At 35.8% G+C, this 18,600-nt stretch overlaps 1 protein-coding gene across 2 annotated transcripts in view; it reads left to right on the top strand.

Moving 5' to 3' along the window:
• Window positions 1–17,783, top strand: part of LOC114243769 (zwei Ig domain protein zig-8) — a 130,079-nt gene extending 112,296 nt beyond the window's left edge. For both annotated transcript variants that reach the window (XM_028175374.2, XM_028175372.2), the window contains exons 4-7: window positions 5,401–5,611; window positions 10,884–11,003; window positions 11,938–12,135; window positions 14,859–17,783. In XM_028175374.2, coding sequence (XP_028031175.2) covers window positions 5,401–5,611; window positions 10,884–11,003; window positions 11,938–12,135; window positions 14,859–14,992 — 663 coding nt within the window. In that variant the 3' untranslated portion in view covers window positions 14,993–17,783. The remainder of the gene's footprint in view (window positions 1–5,400; window positions 5,612–10,883; window positions 11,004–11,937; window positions 12,136–14,858) is intronic.
• Window positions 17,784–18,600: the final 817 nt, after the last annotated feature.

Genomic DNA, 18,600 nt, shown 5'->3' with positions numbered 1-18,600 from the left:
ATTAGGTTTTGTAATGAAATACGTACTTAACTCGTGTTCACGGATGACTTTCACGATGAAGGAACAACATAAGCCGAGCCCTTGGCATTTCATTTAATATGTTTCTTCACATTATCTAACTTTTGCTCGCAAATATAACTTTATTCTTATATATTACACGATCTTTATATCATCTCTAGTAGTATGTGGAAATCATATTGGTACATCAATGTTAAGGTGGCAATAGGGACATTCAAAATCGAGTATAATTATATGGTGTATTGCAAACTTTTTTTTTCTTACCTACGCTGATTGATAGCCTTGAGAGGCTATTTCAGCTTCTCCTTGACGTGTAGGTGAGCTCACGGGCCTCAAACCGGAGTGTTGCTATCACTGGCCCTAGCAAGAGCAGTGCTTCGCAGAATTACCACCGGATAGGAAACGCGACCCACTGAGAAGATTCGACGAGAACCTAGTGGGCTGTCTATGGGTTAATTTACTCGTCGAGCCCTTCGTTGCAAGCGACGAGTTCGGCGAGAACGCTGACCGGTGCTTGAGGTACCTAAAAGTACCGTTAATGGATCGGGAGGATCCGTAATGACGTGTTTAGGGTGACGTCGACTGATTACCACTCAGTCCGCAGGATCGAGTATGATCATATGCGTCAATGATAACTATATTTAAAACCTGACAGATCATATCTAGAAAAAACAAATTTTTCAACAATTTCTCTTGTCTCACTAAGTGAAAGTACATTTCAAATTTTACATAGTGGGTGAAAAAAAAATCATTCTTTTGTAAGTGATACAAATAATTTTTTATTGCCCTTCTAGGCAGACGAGCATCGGCCCACCTGGTAAGTGGTTACCGTCGCCCATGGACTTCAGCAGTGCTAGGGGCAGAGCCAAGCCGCTGCTTACCTGTTACGCTGTTAAGTACTCTACACAAGCCTCGTTTGAAGAAATGTCATAGCGCTCGGAAAACACCTTGGAGGGGAGTTCATTCCAACGCCGGATGGTACGTGGCAAAAAGCGGCAAAAAATATATACTGCTTTTCGATATCAGTCATAGCTTATAGTCGACCAAACTTTGATTCATATTCAGTTTGGATTCCCAAGGACCAAACCAAACGCCATCTTAAACGATACCAAATAAATTGCCCAGCAGCTTACCGTCCGATATGACTGTCCATTAATGTATCCTTCGATCGATACAAACGCCATTACGCAGCAACGTGCTGCAATAACGATTTCGAACCGGCACGACGGTAATGCACTCGTGTGTCTTATTGACGTATCTGCTGGTATGAAAGTCGAACGCTAAATTTATACTCATAACTTTAAAAATAAAAAATTAATTACTGGTGGTAGGACCTCTTGTGATTACTGGTGATGGGATCTCTTGTGAGTCCGCACAGGTAGGTACCACCGCCCTACCTATTTCTGCCGTGAAGCAGTAATGCGTTTCGGTTTGAAGGGTGGGGCAGCCGTTGCAACTATACTGAGACCTTAGAACTTATATCTTAATGTGGGTGGCGCATTTACGTTGTAGATGTCTTTGGGCTCCAGTGACCACTTAACATCCGGTGGGCTGTGGGCTCGTCCACCCATCTAAGCAATAAAAAAAACTCATATTTTTTTGTTAGACACTTCATATCGAGGTGTGAAACGATATTTGATTTAAGCGATATTAGATGATGACCGAGCTTTGCTCGTTTGTTTTTTTATAACGTCATCTCATTGTGTCTTTAAAGCGGTTAGTTGCCCTCAATTGAGAAAAATAGTATTATTATTCGCCAATAGATGTCGGGAAGAGTTGATTATTGAAAACACGAATAAAACAACATTTTTTGAAAATAAATCGTAGCTAGATCGATTTATCGCCCCCGAAATCCCCTGTATACTAAATTTTATGAAAATCATTGGAGCCGTTTCCGTTTAATCAAAGGTCCGTTTTATTTGGTATTAGTATTAACAATTCAAGTACATAAAATTTTCTTTATAGTTTTACATCTGCTGACGTTATATCTGACCTGGTTTTAAATAGTTACACCGGACATATTGATAAGGTCGTAGTTCAACTGTTTTGTATTATGGCTGTCTTATCTGTCCACCCAAAACGCACGGCCAAAATAGGAAGGTAATGGTACCCATCCTTGCGAGCCTAAATTTTGTTTTAGTTTATCCAATGGTTAGTACCCCGACTACTGGTCCAAGATATCCGTATACGATTTTCGGATTAAATATTCTTGCTAACAATGTTTGTAGTCTGTGCTTTAACTTGCCTTCTATTTTTGTTTGTAATAAAGCTTAGCTCGAGGGTGTTGATCGGCTCCAAAAGCTCAGGCAAAAACGTTTAAATATTTAAAGGTAAAAGTCGTAATTTTTATTATTGAAAGTGTTAAACAGAGATTAACCTCGTATAGAACCATAAAAGAAGCGCTTTGATCCATTAAGCTCCGGCTGCTTCTAATGGATAGACTATTGTCTTGTATCTTTTATTCTCTGTTGTTATCTCTCGAATTGATAATAAAAATATTCTTCTCTGTGTTATTGAGAGCTTTAAATTTTAATATAGTTGCCCTAGTAGTTTGCTTTCATCAGTGATTTTAATAAAAAAAATAACAGTAAACTTTTAAAATTTAGATCGACCAAAGCTTGTTACTAGATTTTTAGTAGTATTTTCTTTAATTTTTTAATTGTCATTAATATAATTATCGTGAAATTAAGCCAGATAAGTAACTTATTTAAAGTATTCATTTTAGCTTCACTGATACTACAAACACACCCAGATCTGATAAACATGACATGGAAAATGAAAAAAACGGTGCAAAAATCTTGAATTTAATTGAAAAAGGAATATTTTTAGGAACTCTTAACCTTTTTTTGTTCTAAAGCAATCATTCATGTACCTAAATAATAGATTACTTCTATATTAATGTAAACACTGGAGCCTTCACAGTTAATTCTCGATTGTCGTAGTGGAAGATCTTCATCGGACATATTTAACAAACCACATGACATGATCGTAGCGTAAGGACACATACGCAGGCTTAACCGCTTCATAAACCTCACCCAAGACTTAAACCTTATGAAGATGTCTATTTCCTCAACAATTTATTTTCCTGGGTACTTGCTTAACACTAGCTAGACTATCAAAATATTTATGGAAACAAAAATAAAACTAACGGAAGGTAGAAACAAAATTGAAGTGTCTGAGAATTTCTCATGTCTCTCTTCAAACCGTCCAAAGCTCTTGAGAAGAAAATTCCAAAATCATAATACATTTTAGATTTTGTCATTGTCCAAACTGTCACGTTGAAGTTTCAGCGTATATTTTCCACTTCTCATACAGCAACACGAAATATATTTTTGAGAATGTTCAGTCGAGTTTCGGCATCGTTGCCTTTTAGAATAATGTCAAGCGCTTCATCCTTAACATATTTTATTCTGTCTATCCAAGTATTTGCTTTGAGCATGCCGATAAATTTAACATATATGTACATATTTCGTGAATAAAGTGTGGATGGGCATAGTGTATGCCATTTGCCTTTTGATACTTGAGGTCGTTGTCTCACTTTCATTGGATTTATGGGGCTGAAATAATCAGGATGGTAGCGAACAGGCATGCGTTCGGGTTCTATACATATCGCCATCCACAAAATTTATAAATTTCAACCTGGAATTCGTGTTTGTTACGAGCAGAATTGCGAAGGAAGACATTTATAGCCTTTGAACCCATAGTAGTGTAACACAATGCGAGTACCTTTCCAGTACATTTTCCTGCCCGAATAGAAAAATATGTATATTAATGACGAGGTATATGTCTATAAATTACAAGATGTATGTATATGAATGATAAGATATGTGTATAAGAATGATTAGTTAAAAAGCTAAATTAAAACTATACTTGGTTGTCACCATAACGCTGGTAATTATCACGCCATGTCATAGTTCATATGAGTAGTATCGGGCTAATTGGCCTCTCTTTTGATGCCGACTAAAAATTATCATGAACACTTTTTAATATCCTTAATTCCATACTACGCCATTTTTACGTTCAGTTCGGAGTAGCAGAAGTTGTAAAAACAATTTTATCATATTGTTAAAGTGAGACTAATTTGTCAAAACCAAATGCTCACTTTAATTACAACTAATCCATGAAAAACAAGTAATTCTTTAAAAAAACTCCATCTAAAATAAAACAAACAGTGGTCTTATATTTTTTTAAAACAATTTTTACATCAAAGCGAGTGTAATTTACATGAGATTGATGACTTTTTAAGCATTCCATTAATATAATAACACAATAATTTTAACTAACTCGCAGTCTCGTCTCACAGCATTTTAACGTTTTGTTTAGCATTTTTATATCCTTAAAAAATACATTATCATTTTTTGAGATGTCTATAAAGTTTTTTTTTTTACTTGGATTTATAAGATAAAGGCGTTATCATATCATTTTCAATGAGTTATTCTTTCTTTAATGACTGATGGATGGATCATAAAATATTTTTACGTTCTATATTCAACAGATGAAATGCAGAACTGGTACATTCAGATGATGATTACTAAATATCTCTAGTTACTGACTCTGATTGACCAGAAGATGGACCAGAAGACCAACGGAGCAGTCAAATTTTAGATGGATCCGAAATTAATTGCAAAATACTAGAACAATGCGAGATCGGCTCTCCATAAACATCGACACATTCAAGGAGTAACATTGTAACTCGTATTTAGGCTCGGCTAAAAATCGGTTACAATGTTATTCTCTTGTACTTGTATAATCCAGAAGAAAATATCATACGCATCAATCGATGCTTCACAAGAAGATAGGATCCATTATTCTCCAGACTTTTTTATTAATGGTGGCCCGGAGGCCTTTCCAGTTTCACCGGATTTGCTAACAGCTGCCCAGTGCCTATAAAGGAGATCTAACAATTCAAGAGCAGCTGCTTCGCGAATGAATCTACTACCGGATCGGAATCGCGGCCCGCTGAGAAGATTCGGCGAGATACTCAGCGGGCTGATGCATGAGTTGTTAGGTTGCACGTCGAACTCTTTGCCGACCCTAGTAACCGTACTCTTCGACGAGTACGGGTCCCTAAGCCTGCTCCTAATGTTAGAGCTTAAGGCGTCTAATGTAAGAGTTATTAATTACACGCAGTCACACCCACAGATTTTACACACAAGGGTACAACGAATATATTGATTTTAATTTAGAACCGTGTGTTTCTTTTATTTGTTTGATATCAGGATAAATGGTAAAATTCAAGCTGTCGATTCTTGATTTTGTTTTGTAATTTCTGTCGTCAAGAAAAATGTCTGTAAATTGTAAAACCTCAGTCACGTCAATATCTCAGATAATTTAATTAGTGTAGTGTTCAAAAGCCTAAAAGTAACAAGAGTTTTGTTGCAGGTCAGCTGGATCAGGAAGAGGGATCTCCACATACTCACGGCTGGGATTTTGACTTACACATCCGACCAGAGGTTCCAGGTTATTCGGCCTGAGAAGTCGGAAAATTGGACGCTGCAGATTAAATTCCCACAGGAGAGAGACGCCGGGATATACGAGTGCCAAGTCAACACGGAACCAAAGATGTCTTTGGCATTTCAGCTTAATGTCGTTGGTCAGTACGAAATATTAAATATTTAAAAAAATCCGTAGTAATGCGGCACGTTATTTATAAAAAGAACCAGATCACAAATTCAATGAGGTTTTTCTTTTATTTTATTATTTACCTAATGTAACTCTCAGATCAGAGAACTTGCCAGGTCTGTGATCTCGCGAGAGCACAAAAGTCACCGCCGCCTCCCGTGAGTGGAGTTAATAATCTCCACGTATTCAACACATTCGTTTGCATGTTTATGACGTATAAAATTAGTTAATAAACATATTAATGTTTTGTTTAATAAATTTAGATCAGTTTGTCTTACCTATTGCATTTAAATATTGACATAATCATTATCACACGAATGCTGTTTGAATAATACAGAGATTTGTTAAAAAAAGTAATAACAGAGTAAGTACAAATTTTAATAATTTCATCAATCTTATAAATCAAGGATAGAACAACAAAATTTTAATATCGAAATGTTACTCTTAACAAAATAGGAGACAAACTAGAATTTAATCTGAGTATTTAGTAACCCCTGATAATTAATCTAAACAAGGTCCTTGACAGTTTCCAATAAAGCTTAGTAAAATCTGGGACCATTAACAGCACAAACTTAAGTTCGTAACGCAAAGTTTGGCACTAAAACCACATTCGCAGTTGATGTAAAATATGTCTGGGATTCCTGGATCGTAAATAAATTTACAGAGGAAACTCCAATAGTTTAATCTGATAGATTTTTGTGTCTGTACCACAATGATTTGGACGTATACGATTTAAGCAAGATCTCTAGGCTATAGCCTCATTGACTACTGCTCTCTTACTTATGGTAATAGCTTAACAAATTGCACCAAAATATCTAGTAATTTAAATAATACTACTTCTTCTTAATCATATTCCTCTTGATAGAGAGATCATAAACACCTATGTAGCTTTGGACGGAGCAAATTTCACCCATCTTACAAGGCTATACGGCTACAGATATCCCACAGTGGTTCTGATTTGGTCGATACACCACATTGAAAATAGAATTTAATAAATAATTGTATATAATATTATTCAAACTTATTATTTTAAATCAATAATAGCCTTCAATGGGTTCGATATACTTATTACGCGCTTATCAAATGTTGAATTAATATTCTATACATCCGTATTTGTTTAAGATAGATAATTTTTTAGCTTTATAATGTATGACTAAATGTCTAAGTGAATTACAAACAAGAAAGTTATCGATATACAAACTGCTATCGATACCCTAAGCATGAATGTACCCTTAGGGAGAATGATGTGTTTGACGACAAGTCACAAGTAAACTTAGGAATTTAACAAGAACTTAGGAAACTTGTAGCTTGCTATTTATCGCCTTAGATTTACATAATAATAATTTTAGCAAACAAGATTGTGTTAAAGTTCTGATAAAGCCGTTTCCTATAACAAAGTACTTTCAAAGTTTTGACAAGGATACGTGGTGTATATTACAAATTGCTTACACAATTGTCGTGGGGCAACTAAAATGAAACACATCCTACGATACTATAGTACAATAATACCAAAATATATGTGGTAATTCAATTACTTTTATTTTATTTGATTATGTTATAAAATTAATTTTAGGATCGCAGACATTTTTTTTTTTTTTAATCTTCTCTGTGATTCAACAATTTTGTTGATTCTGCCAGTTAGAATACCTCTCTAAGATATTTCACATTAAGATAAGTGTCATTCTAATCGACGATAATAATTCAAGGTACACACTCAATACACAATTTTCGCTTAAGTAGTGCTGGTTCTATTACATAATCAAACAATTTTTTTGCGACTGAAGCTTTATAAATTTGAGAACTTAAGTTTTCGAACATTAAGTGTCCATACTGGTGGTAGGACCTCTTGTGAGTCCGCACGGGTAGGCACCACCATCCTGCCTATTTCAGCCGTGAAGCAGTAATGCGTATCGGTTCGAAGGGTGGGGCAGCCGTTGTACTGAACTGCGACCTTAGAACGCATATCTCAAGGTGGGTGGCGGCATTTACGTTGTAGATATATATGGGCTCTGGTATCCGCTTAACATCAGGTGGGCTGTGAGCTCGTCCATCCATCTATGCAATAAATAAAAAATAGTCAGTCCGATTTTGAGAAAAATACCATGTCATTTTAATTGTCATTTATTTAAGGTTATTAAAATTTGATAAGCGCGTTAAGCTGTTTTGCTTGCTGGCATCCTGCGAAGAACTTTTCGGTAATTATGCTGTCTGGCAAAATTGTTTTCTTGTTATTTCACTGCTCTTTCGGTTTGACCTAAATAATATTATCGAATGGATCTTTGGTTTCGATAGCTAATGATTGGCAGTTTTATTTACTGCTTAGCCATTGGTTCTGGCGTGTTAGCCGAAAATTGGTTCGATATATTAAAGAAAAATACTGAACTCGATGTTATTACACATCTAGTCTTATTTGTAGTGATCGGGTAGCTAAATATACAGACAACCATGTCATGTCATGGCATGACCTGATCCGAAATTCATTGTCACCACTCACAGCAACTTCTGATTTCCCGTTTTTTTTTTACTCAACCCAATGCTAGAACCCAAGAACTAGAAGAAATAGATCTGTATTATCGAACATTGAGTAAAGAAATGAGCCACTGGACACAGGACATTGTGGCGAGGCTTGAGGGAGACTTATGTCTAGCAGTGGACGAGTTGACAGATAGATAGCTACTAATATACCTTTGCCAATATAAAACCATATCTAATAGGCTGCCAAATGTGGGTACTGGGGAATCTAACTTTATGAAACACTGAAAATGTAATGGTACGTACCCATTCGCAGACCTGCGAACTTTTGGATCAAAACTATTTATACCCCTCACAGGTGCGAGAAAACAAACCTATGAATTTAATAATAGCCTAGAAAAATTTAAAGCAAATATTACATTTCATAAAGCTATATTAGATAAAAATACCATTAGTGTTCATAACAGCGTGAAGCATTGTTTTACGACTCCCAATTTCCTAGACGACAACCCTGCTCCTTAATTAACCTCTCACTGTGTACTCCGAAGCAGCTCTTATTGTCTTCCTTCGTGGAATGGCCACATACAATATTAGATCTTCAAAAATACAGCGAGTAAGACGCACCCGTGTTGCTAAATTGAGGGCCCCGATGAAATGTTTCACAGATTTAATCTCGAGCCAATTTTTTTCGTTCGAGGATATTTTGAACGGTTCCTTTGTCGTTTTATATATGCCTTATCATGTTACTCTGCTCGCTTGATGGGCCTTCCGGTTCAAATATCTCAACGTGCTGATTTTAGTGGAAATTTCAAGAAAGGAAATATTTTTGGTACAAGTGGAATTTTGCATTCAACATAATTAAATCTTGTTTAGCGCGTGTGCAAAAAGTCTTTGTCGCAATATTATCAGATTTGTTATGTTCGTATATTAATTAGCTGGTATCAGTAGGTGATGTTTCAAACTCACATGCTCTGCAGGATTAAATAATTTGAAAATTATATTTTTAGCTGCTTCGCATGATGTGTTTATGGGGGCTACCTTTTTCATTATCAGCAGAACGATTTGAATTTTAAATTAGGCCCGTTTCGAAGGCGGCTCGTTTTACTGGGACCTTTTTTAGAATTCAGCGTAAGTTCCTCGCTTATTGATTTTGGGTCTGCAATGAGTTTCAACAGCAAACGTTCATCATACTGAAACGTTTTTTTTCCTGTTTACATTTATTTTTCCTTGATCATTAAAGTCGTTCCCGGAATTTAACCGAGCAAAACGATTTGCTACCAGATTATAATTAAAACCTTCTAATTTAATTCAACTTAGAAGCACACGTGACTGAAAAGCTACGATGCCTGATTAAGTAATTGAATATTTACATGAAGGAGTCACAGAAACAATGTCTCTTTTAAACATTTTTTTTTGCTAGATTACCAAAATTCCTGATCAACTCCCTATCAGCGTCTACGTTGATATGTCATGTAAGGTCGTGATACAATTTAGTAACTTTAGTACTGTGGCGGGTAGCCATCATACAATACAAAATATTTGACAGAGTATGAATCTCGCTTACGACATTTTCAAGATAAGCTTGCACATATACAACTTCCGAATAACATTATTCGGACCGTCGGTCTACCGAGCAATATCACCCGCTCGGTGGAAGGTCTTCCCTTCTTCATTTAAGCCTTCCACACACTTAACATCAGGTGGGCCACCCACCTAAGCAATAAAAATAAAATATGTATCAACCGGTGAGTGACAAATTAAGGAAGATGTCGTAAGCAAGATTCAGGCATCTATCAAATATCTTGTATTGCATGATGGCTACCGAACACAGTACAAAAGCCCTTCAAAAAGCGTGATTATTTTGTGGCTCCTGCTGAGAGCCCGCTGTTAGAAAACATGAAGTGTTTTAATCGTCGATGCTACGGCTAGAACCTAAACGTTGTCTTAGACATCATGTACAGTCACAAACTGACACATTGGAGTCTTGCCAAACTTCAAGATCACGCAAACTGGTGCGGCTTATTGCACGCCCCAAAAACAGACTGGATAATTGGCCGTGCTTCATCGCTTAGTGCTACAACTTTCCAAGCACATCACTTCTTAAATTTATTGATTATGCGAAGTAAGCACGTGTTTGGAAACTCATGGGAAACCCTTCAGTAACGTTCTTGAATTATCGACCCAACGTTTATCTTTGGTTCCTTTTTCTCTCTTAATCTCATTGAATTTTAATCCTAACATTCCATTTTCGTGTGTCAATAATGCTTTTAGAAATAACAGTAAAAAAAGGCAATGTGTTCGTAAATATCATTTTGTGTGGACTATTTGTTGCATATAATTGTTAGTGATTGTACTTCTGGCTGTTTATCAAATAAAGTTATCTAGTATAAAATGAATGTGCATACTAGTGCATTTTTGATTCAATTTAGATACTGTGTGCATCGCACGATAGAACCGTGGATATAAAAAAGTGACTGAGGCAGAACGGGCAGAATAACACAAAATAGGCAGCAGCATTTTCTGAAACTTAGTTTGGTATAGTTGTTTGTGTCACCGACCCAAAATGGTATTTAACGATTGGTAATGACTAAAATATTTTAGATACACTTTGCAATAGTTACAACAAAGCACGTCTTTAGTTTTTACAAATATGGAAGGAAATAATTAGAGTATCGTAAGCTCAGTGCGTCGAAAAAACTAACTAAACATAAAGAATGTGGAGGACATTTACGCAATTGTACCGAGTAACTTGGTTTTCTGTTTGTTCACAGAAGCAAAAGCACACATCCTTGGCCCAGCAGATCTGTACGTTAAGACAGGAAGCTCCCTGTCTTTAACTTGTATCCTAAGTCAAGGCCCACACGATCTGGGAACCATATTTTGGTATAAGGGTGAGTTGGGTTTTAAATAACATACCTTATCCGCACAAATAAATCTTAGATTTTATTTTAAGCACTTTTATCCCAGTTTTAAGACACCTGATATAATAATTTTGGGTTTTTTGACTATGATACCAGGGTCAAAATCTTGTGGCAGCTACCATTCATTTGTAAACGTAATAAGTTTTTAATGACTTTAAGTGAACAACATCCACGACGAAGATGTGAAAATCGTGCAATTTTAATTATATAAAATTGCATTTCTTACATGCATATCATTTCATGCATTCCAAATTGAAGGTTGGGACAACGGTTGTATCATTCTAATAAGGCCTTCAGTCTTCTTTTCCTCTCATTGGTTATCTAGTTAACGTTTGACTACCACAACAGGGGTCCGGGTTCGATTGGCAGTTTTTATAATTGTATTTGGTATTCGAAGTTTGATCTTGTCTTAAGTGTTTGTCTTCTTGTCTTAAGTGGCCTGTACTATTGAATGTGCAATGCTTATTGCACTGTACCTAAAGTAGACAAGAAAAGATAACAAATCTCGTACGACGTGAAATGCGTTTGCTATCTTCCATTTACATTGAGTAGTTCAATAATGTGAAGTATTTATACCTATACGATCTACTAGCTGTGCCCTTCCGCTTTGCTGGGCATTTAAAATTAACATTATTATTTCTCACCCCCACAAAGATTCATAATTAACGCCCCCGCAACTGGTGTAGGGAGTCCAACACTCATATAAATATCAGCTTATCCATTAAGTACATGTATTTTCTACATGGATACCAAGTTTCAAGTCAATCGGATGCATGGTTCAGTAGTTATAACGGAACATCCGTAAAAACCATTGTAGATTTATATATTAATATAGATTAACCAACTTACCTAATATACACTGTATCTAAAAGTTTGTAGTATTTCAAGAAAGCCCTAATTTCAGGATCAAACCTAATAGAATATAAGGAAGTCGAGGAGAATGAAGTTGCTGAGGAGCCCAGACTTCATCTTAAAACGGAATGGACGGAGCAGCTCACGTCCAGGTTGAGGATAGACAAGCTAATGCCAGGTGACAGCGGAAACTACAGCTGCGTTCCCACTATGGCGGAAGCAGCTTCTGTGAACGTTCACGTCATAAATGGTAAGTTACGAATAGGTAAGAAAGTAAGGGATGACATTGAAAATAAATGGATTTTTTAATTATTAGTTGAGTTATGGATGAATGAATGGTAAATCATATAATATTATAACTATGCACTGCACTAAAATTCGCATGTCAAATAATGACAAAGCATACACGCTGCTTTTAACTTATGTAATAACCCATTTATGCTTGGCGTATAAATTATTTATTTCTTTCTTGGAATTTGGATTTTTTTCGCAGTCGATGTTAGAAATTTGATTGTTCCCCAATCGCTCTGATTGTAAAATTATGAATGACCTTACTATTGTGGCCCGGATAAAATTTATAAGATACATTTTTGTTCTTTGAGATGATGTGGTGTGGTGTACTTATTTTTAACTTTTATTTTTATATTTTACATTTACTTAGAATAGTTTCTTTATCCCATGAAATTTAAATATTGACTTAGCCAGATTAGCCGATACGTGTACACCATGCATTTAATCCAAAAGGCCATGAATACTACTACGCTTGTATCTCAAACTATATCTTCCTAAATATCGAATATTCCCTGTATCTCGGTTATTAAATCGACTAACGAATACATAGCTATTTTTTCCATTAATTAATTTTTGCGATAAAAATCTCAAAACCCAATTAAATCAATTTACCAGAATTTTGTATTTACAATATAGATACATATTACTGAATTCGAATAGGCAGCCTTTTTAACTATCGCATTTCGATTTTCTGAAAGATAATGTTGTCAGCAAATAGGACTCCCATTTGATGCATTGTTTTTCTTTACATAACTAACTCAGTTTCATCTTGAGTTCAATGAAGTCTCCAATGTTGAGACAAGCACTTTTCATGAAATATTTCATGAAGCAGTAACACATCACGTACTATCGTAACCTAACATGCGCACAAAGTTATGGTTGATACCAACTAAGCACTTACAAGATGTTTTCAAGTTGCCTATTTTATAAAAACACATCGTCGTGTTTTCTTTTTAAATTCCACTCAAACAACCAAAAAGGTGTAGATACTAAAGAAAATAAGCAATATATTTCAACAAAAAGAAATATGTTCGCCCTATAAACCTAAAACCATTTATAGAACGTAAATGAAGCATCGGTGATTCTTTTGATCTCGTTATAGGCGATTTACACTGAACGTTGATTGTGAACTCAAGCTCCTTGTAACTGAAGGACCCTCGGGGATCCAATCATGTATTAAATTTGATGTTCGCATTTAATTCGAAATTGATTCATGTTAATTTTATCATGTCCAACGTTGTACGTTGCGGAGTTGCTATTTTTGTTACAAAGCGCTTGCGACTCGCGGTGTGCCACTCGAAATATCGACGAGTTGATGCTTTTTTTTTTTATTGCTTAGATGTTTGGACGAGTTCACAGCCCACCTGATGTTAAGTGGTTACTGGAGCCCATATACATCTACAGCGTAAATGCGCCACACACCTTGAGATTAAGTTGTAAGGTCTCAGTATAGTTACAACGGCTGCCCCACCCTTCAAACCGAAACGCATTACTGCTTCACGGCAGAAATAGGCGGGTCGGTGGTACCTACCCGTGCGGACTCACAAGAGGTCCTACCACCAGTAATTACGCAAATTATAATTTTGCGGGTTTGATTTTTATTACATGATGTTATTCCTTCACCGTGGAAGTCAATCGTGAACATTTCGCACCATTGGTAGAAGAAAGTCGCAAATACAATTACTTCAATATTTTTTTTATTTCACTATTCGTTAAAGGAGACCATGACACATTTTGTTAAGTACGTATTTCATTAGAAAAATTGGTACCCGCCTGCGGGATTCGAACACCGGTGCATCGCTATATACGAATGCACCGGACGTCTTATCCTTTAGGCCACGACGACTTCAACAGTAAAGAGTTTGGTAGGCAGCGGCTTGGCTCTGCCCCTGGCATTGCTGAAGTCCATGGGCGACGGTAACCACTCACCATTAGGTAGGCCGTATGCTCGTCTGCCTACAAGGGCAATAAAAAAAAAGTCTATGTTTTCAAATTTCATGGAAGTCGCGTATATGTTAATACATACATATTCACGAAACCTCATAAATCTCAACTTGTTATAACGAATATAAATGAGCAAATAAACAACTAACATCAATGATAAATAAAGTAATACAAATATGGGACAAACATTGACACATACTCGTATAGTTATTGCCTATCTATCGTAATTCGCTTGCACGCTACTATTGATTTTAGGCTGGTAATGTATTTTGTTGCTTCCTACCCGCAAATTTATCATTAATTACGTGACTTCTGCTATTACAAGTTAACTTATATCTCAAGGTAGGTGGCGCATTTACGTTGTAGATGTCTATGGACTCCAGTAACCACTTAAAACCAGGTGGACTGTGAGCCTGTCTACCCATCAAAGCAATAATAAAAAAGGACGTATATCTAAACAGCAGTGGAAAGAACAATACAGTAAAACAAATACTTATTCTCTTCTCATCGCGGTTTCCGGTGGTGGTGAGCTTCACCTGACGTCACCATTCCTCGCGTACCGCGGCCCTTCTTATGCACTCGTTAATGGGACCATTTAGAGCTGCCTTTATTTGGTCGATCCACCATAACGGCAATCTATCTAAAACAAATACTACCCACAAAATATTCAAGTTCAGTTCAGTCTCAAACGATTTTTTATCTTATCTGCATTAACTAAATCTGACTTTTCTTTAACAGGTGAGCACCCGGCAGCAATGCAGCACGGCAACGCCAACACAGCATCACCGTGTGCTCTATCCGTTAATCTTCTCATCTCCCTATACTGCACTTTAGCCACTATATACACGAACACAATCGATGGGCTTAGATGAAAACCAAATAATAAATCCGACAACATTGCGTAATGTTGTTGGCTTTGTATGATGAAAGCTGGTAAATATTTAGGAGCTTGGGATTTAGTTTCAAATTCTGTTTGTTAGTTTTTTTTTTTTAGTTTAGGAAACAACATCACAACCCTAAATCAATTTTCGTAGCAGCAGTAGAACACTAAAGCCGTAAAGTTACAAAATTTATGATTAATGTTTAAAATTAAAGTGAGAAAGTAAAGAATATAACAAAATACCCTAATCCGGAGATCAATTATTGAATAGAAATACGAAAAGGGCCTTTTTTGGAAGTGATCTCACAACATAACAAAACAGTGTACAATGCACCCTATGGTATATTCAGCAGTATTCTGTTAATCGCGTTTCCGATCCGGTGGTAGATTCTGCGAAGCACTGCTCTTGCTAGGGCCATTGTTAGCAACACTCCGGTTTGAGCCCCGTGAGCTCACCTACATGTCACCTACACCTGAAATAGCCTCGCAAGGCCATCAGCAGAGGTAGGAAAAAATAACAAATAAAAATGGTTACGCAGCTTTTCCAGGCTCATCGAAATCTACCCGCAATTAACAGATGTTAAAAAAAATGTGAGCCGTCACGGGACGCCTGGCAGATGTGAAACATCGACATTATTTTGTAAAAGTAATATGCAGAAAAGAACAGATTGTGATAGAAACTAAATATGTCATAATGATAAAATAAAATATTACGAATAAATAATTTGTTTTCAAGTAAAACACAGGTTATGTGTACTGTAGTAAACAATACTGTATACACTACGGAGTATACACTATAGGTATCCGAGCTCAGTGTAGCGAGAGAGATGGCTTAGCGCCGGATCGAGTGGGAGAGAATCGCACAGTCGATTGCGCATGGCGACGCGTCGCCACGGCATGCGTCGCCTCGCCAGAAATCGTTTTACGTGCGGCTATAGATGTTTCACATCAAAATATCTGTTGACTGTGACTGCAGGATGGTTTTTAGGAGCAGCTAAATCTATATTTTCTATTGATATTTAAGTGCTGCCAACGGAATTTCATCACTGCTCCCAAAAATGTACACTGACTGTATCGACAGTTTTCTCGTGGCAATTTTACCACTCTCTCTCGTTATCATCTCTCTCGCTCAAATTACACTTGTAATTATCAGATACTTTCAATAAGTTTCGAATTCCATTCCCATTCAAATAAGGTTCAAATTCCATTACTTCATGATCTTTACCAGCTTCCATCAAAAAAATCACTTTCTGAAACTGTATAGAAGAATAATATTAGTGTTTTGTATTTAAAATAGAGTTTATAGAATTTAAGTATTTGTTGTATTTTAAGTAATTAAAATATTTAGTGTATTTATTAAATCTTATTCAAACTGAGCACCGTGATTTATATGATATGTAGTCTATATTCTTTACCAAAATTTTACCTTGGATTTATTTCACTTACGATAACCTAAAATTTAAAAAAAACGTTAAACACATCAGAGTTTTTCAAATAAGTTTCGTGTTATTAATACTTTAAATGCATATTATTAAAAAAATATTTATATATAGCGTTATTTGTAAATTTTGAAGAACCCTTGCATATATATGTTTTTTTTGTTATAGACCAGAACTGTGAGAAGTCCTTCTTCTTTAAACAAGGGCTCAAAAGACCTTCAGAATAGTATGATTTTTACTTTTACTGACAGCCCTAAAGACTGTATCAGACGTGAAATGTATGTATTCTGGTTTCCAAACTGCTACAAAACCTTTTGATCTCGTTTGAGAAAGGACCTATTGTGTTTGATTCGTCAACTATGCTATAACCTGACATATAATTACGCGCAGTGTACTGCCGTGTTTTCTGGCGTGAATGCATTTCGGTTTGAAGGGCGGGGCAGCCGTTGTAACTATACTGAGACTTAGAACCTATATCTCAAGGTGGGTAGCGCATTTACATCGTAGCTGTCTTTGGGCTCCAGTAATCACTCAACACGAGGTGGGCTGTGAGCTCGTCCACCCACCTATACAATAAAAAAACGAATAAAAAAAATATATAATGTCCTCCGGATATCGTGAGCTTACACATGAAGCTTTGGCTGTTCTGTCAATGTCTCTTAACCATTCATCCGGGGTGAATGATTGGACACCCGCTTATTCAATTCAAATTTCAATGTCAAGTATCAAAGAATATCTAATGTTCACTTAACATAGGGTGTGCAGAAAATTCAATAGAATACTCAATGTGATTTTATTAAGAAATGCTCCTAAGCCTTATTTTCATTATATACACAAAAATACCTATTTTAATTGATAGGCTTTTAAATTTATTGAATAATTATTAAGATGGCTTGTTATTATTGTATACAAATCGGCTTCGGAAATAGTCTCGCTCTATAACTCTGATTCTCCATCACTTTCTAACCAATTAATAAATAAATATGTATGACAGCAACGGCAACAAAATCAAATGACCCCTAACACTTTCGTAGCGCATAGTAAATTATATAATTTATTTTAATCAGAACATAGTTATTAATTATTTAGTAAATTAAAAGAAGTTGTAAAATATCTGTAAATAGCAATAAAAAATGTAAATAAATTTAGTTTTTAAATATTACTTGTTTTGTTGTTCGGTTATTCCATTAAAGACGCAATAAATGTATTATAGACTCTAATCATTACGAAAATAAGGTTTATTTTATAAAGAACCGATATGGAATGTAGAGACAGGTAAATTATGTAATTACATGATGATTTATTTATGTCGAAATTTTGACAAATAAAATTAGCGAAAAACGACATGTGTTTTTTCTTCAACACATCCTTGTGTGTATTTTAAAACTAACCTTTATTATACTTATTCCTGTTCCAGTTATTTATTTCGTTAAGCGGATAGATAAGTTCAGGGACTACTTGATTAAGTAGTTGCCGAAGTTCATGGACATCACAAGAAAATAACACCCTTGAAAACAAAGGTCAAAGTCTGAACGCAACACATCCATTTTCGTTTTCCAAAGTTCCAAAGTTTATATTATCCACCCCTTCAAACAAGAATACGCTGGCATTAGTGTCAATAGTGTAATAAACTTCACCTCAGTCACGGGCATTTACCATATGTCTTGTCTTTTTCAATATCAGCTATCTTCATATACGAACGAAAGAGAAAAAACAGAGTACCGACTAGGAACAGAAAAACCACAACTTAAAAATAAACATGCTGTATCTTAGCGTTACATACAGCGTGTTTATTTAACGTAGTATTTAAAAATCGAAATCGTAAAATAGCCGAACCGAAATAACTGCTACCGACTTCAGAAGCAATACAACATATTTTACGACAAAAAAAAGCTTGATAAAAATTCGTACATACGGTAAGCATGTATGTACGAAGGAGGTAATAAAAAATAGCAGTAAAACTACATTTATGACTTGTACACGGTCCTTCAGTTAAAGTAATATGCGAAGAGCAACATAAAGATTTATATTCCACTTCGTGAATGTTTCGGATTTACATAATAGATTTTTTTTTTTTTTTTTTTATTGCTTACCTGTGTGGACGAGCTCACAGCGCACCTGATGTTAAGTGGTTACTGGAGCCCATAGTCATCTAGAACGT

The sequence above is a fragment of the Bombyx mandarina genome, chromosome 28 (assembly GCF_030267445.1).
Source record: "Bombyx mandarina strain Sakado chromosome 28, ASM3026744v2".
Classification (NCBI taxonomy): domain Eukaryota; kingdom Metazoa; phylum Arthropoda; class Insecta; order Lepidoptera; family Bombycidae; genus Bombyx; species Bombyx mandarina.
The sequence above is the reverse complement of the archived record's forward strand: the minus strand, read 5'-3'. Positions and strand labels throughout refer to the sequence as shown.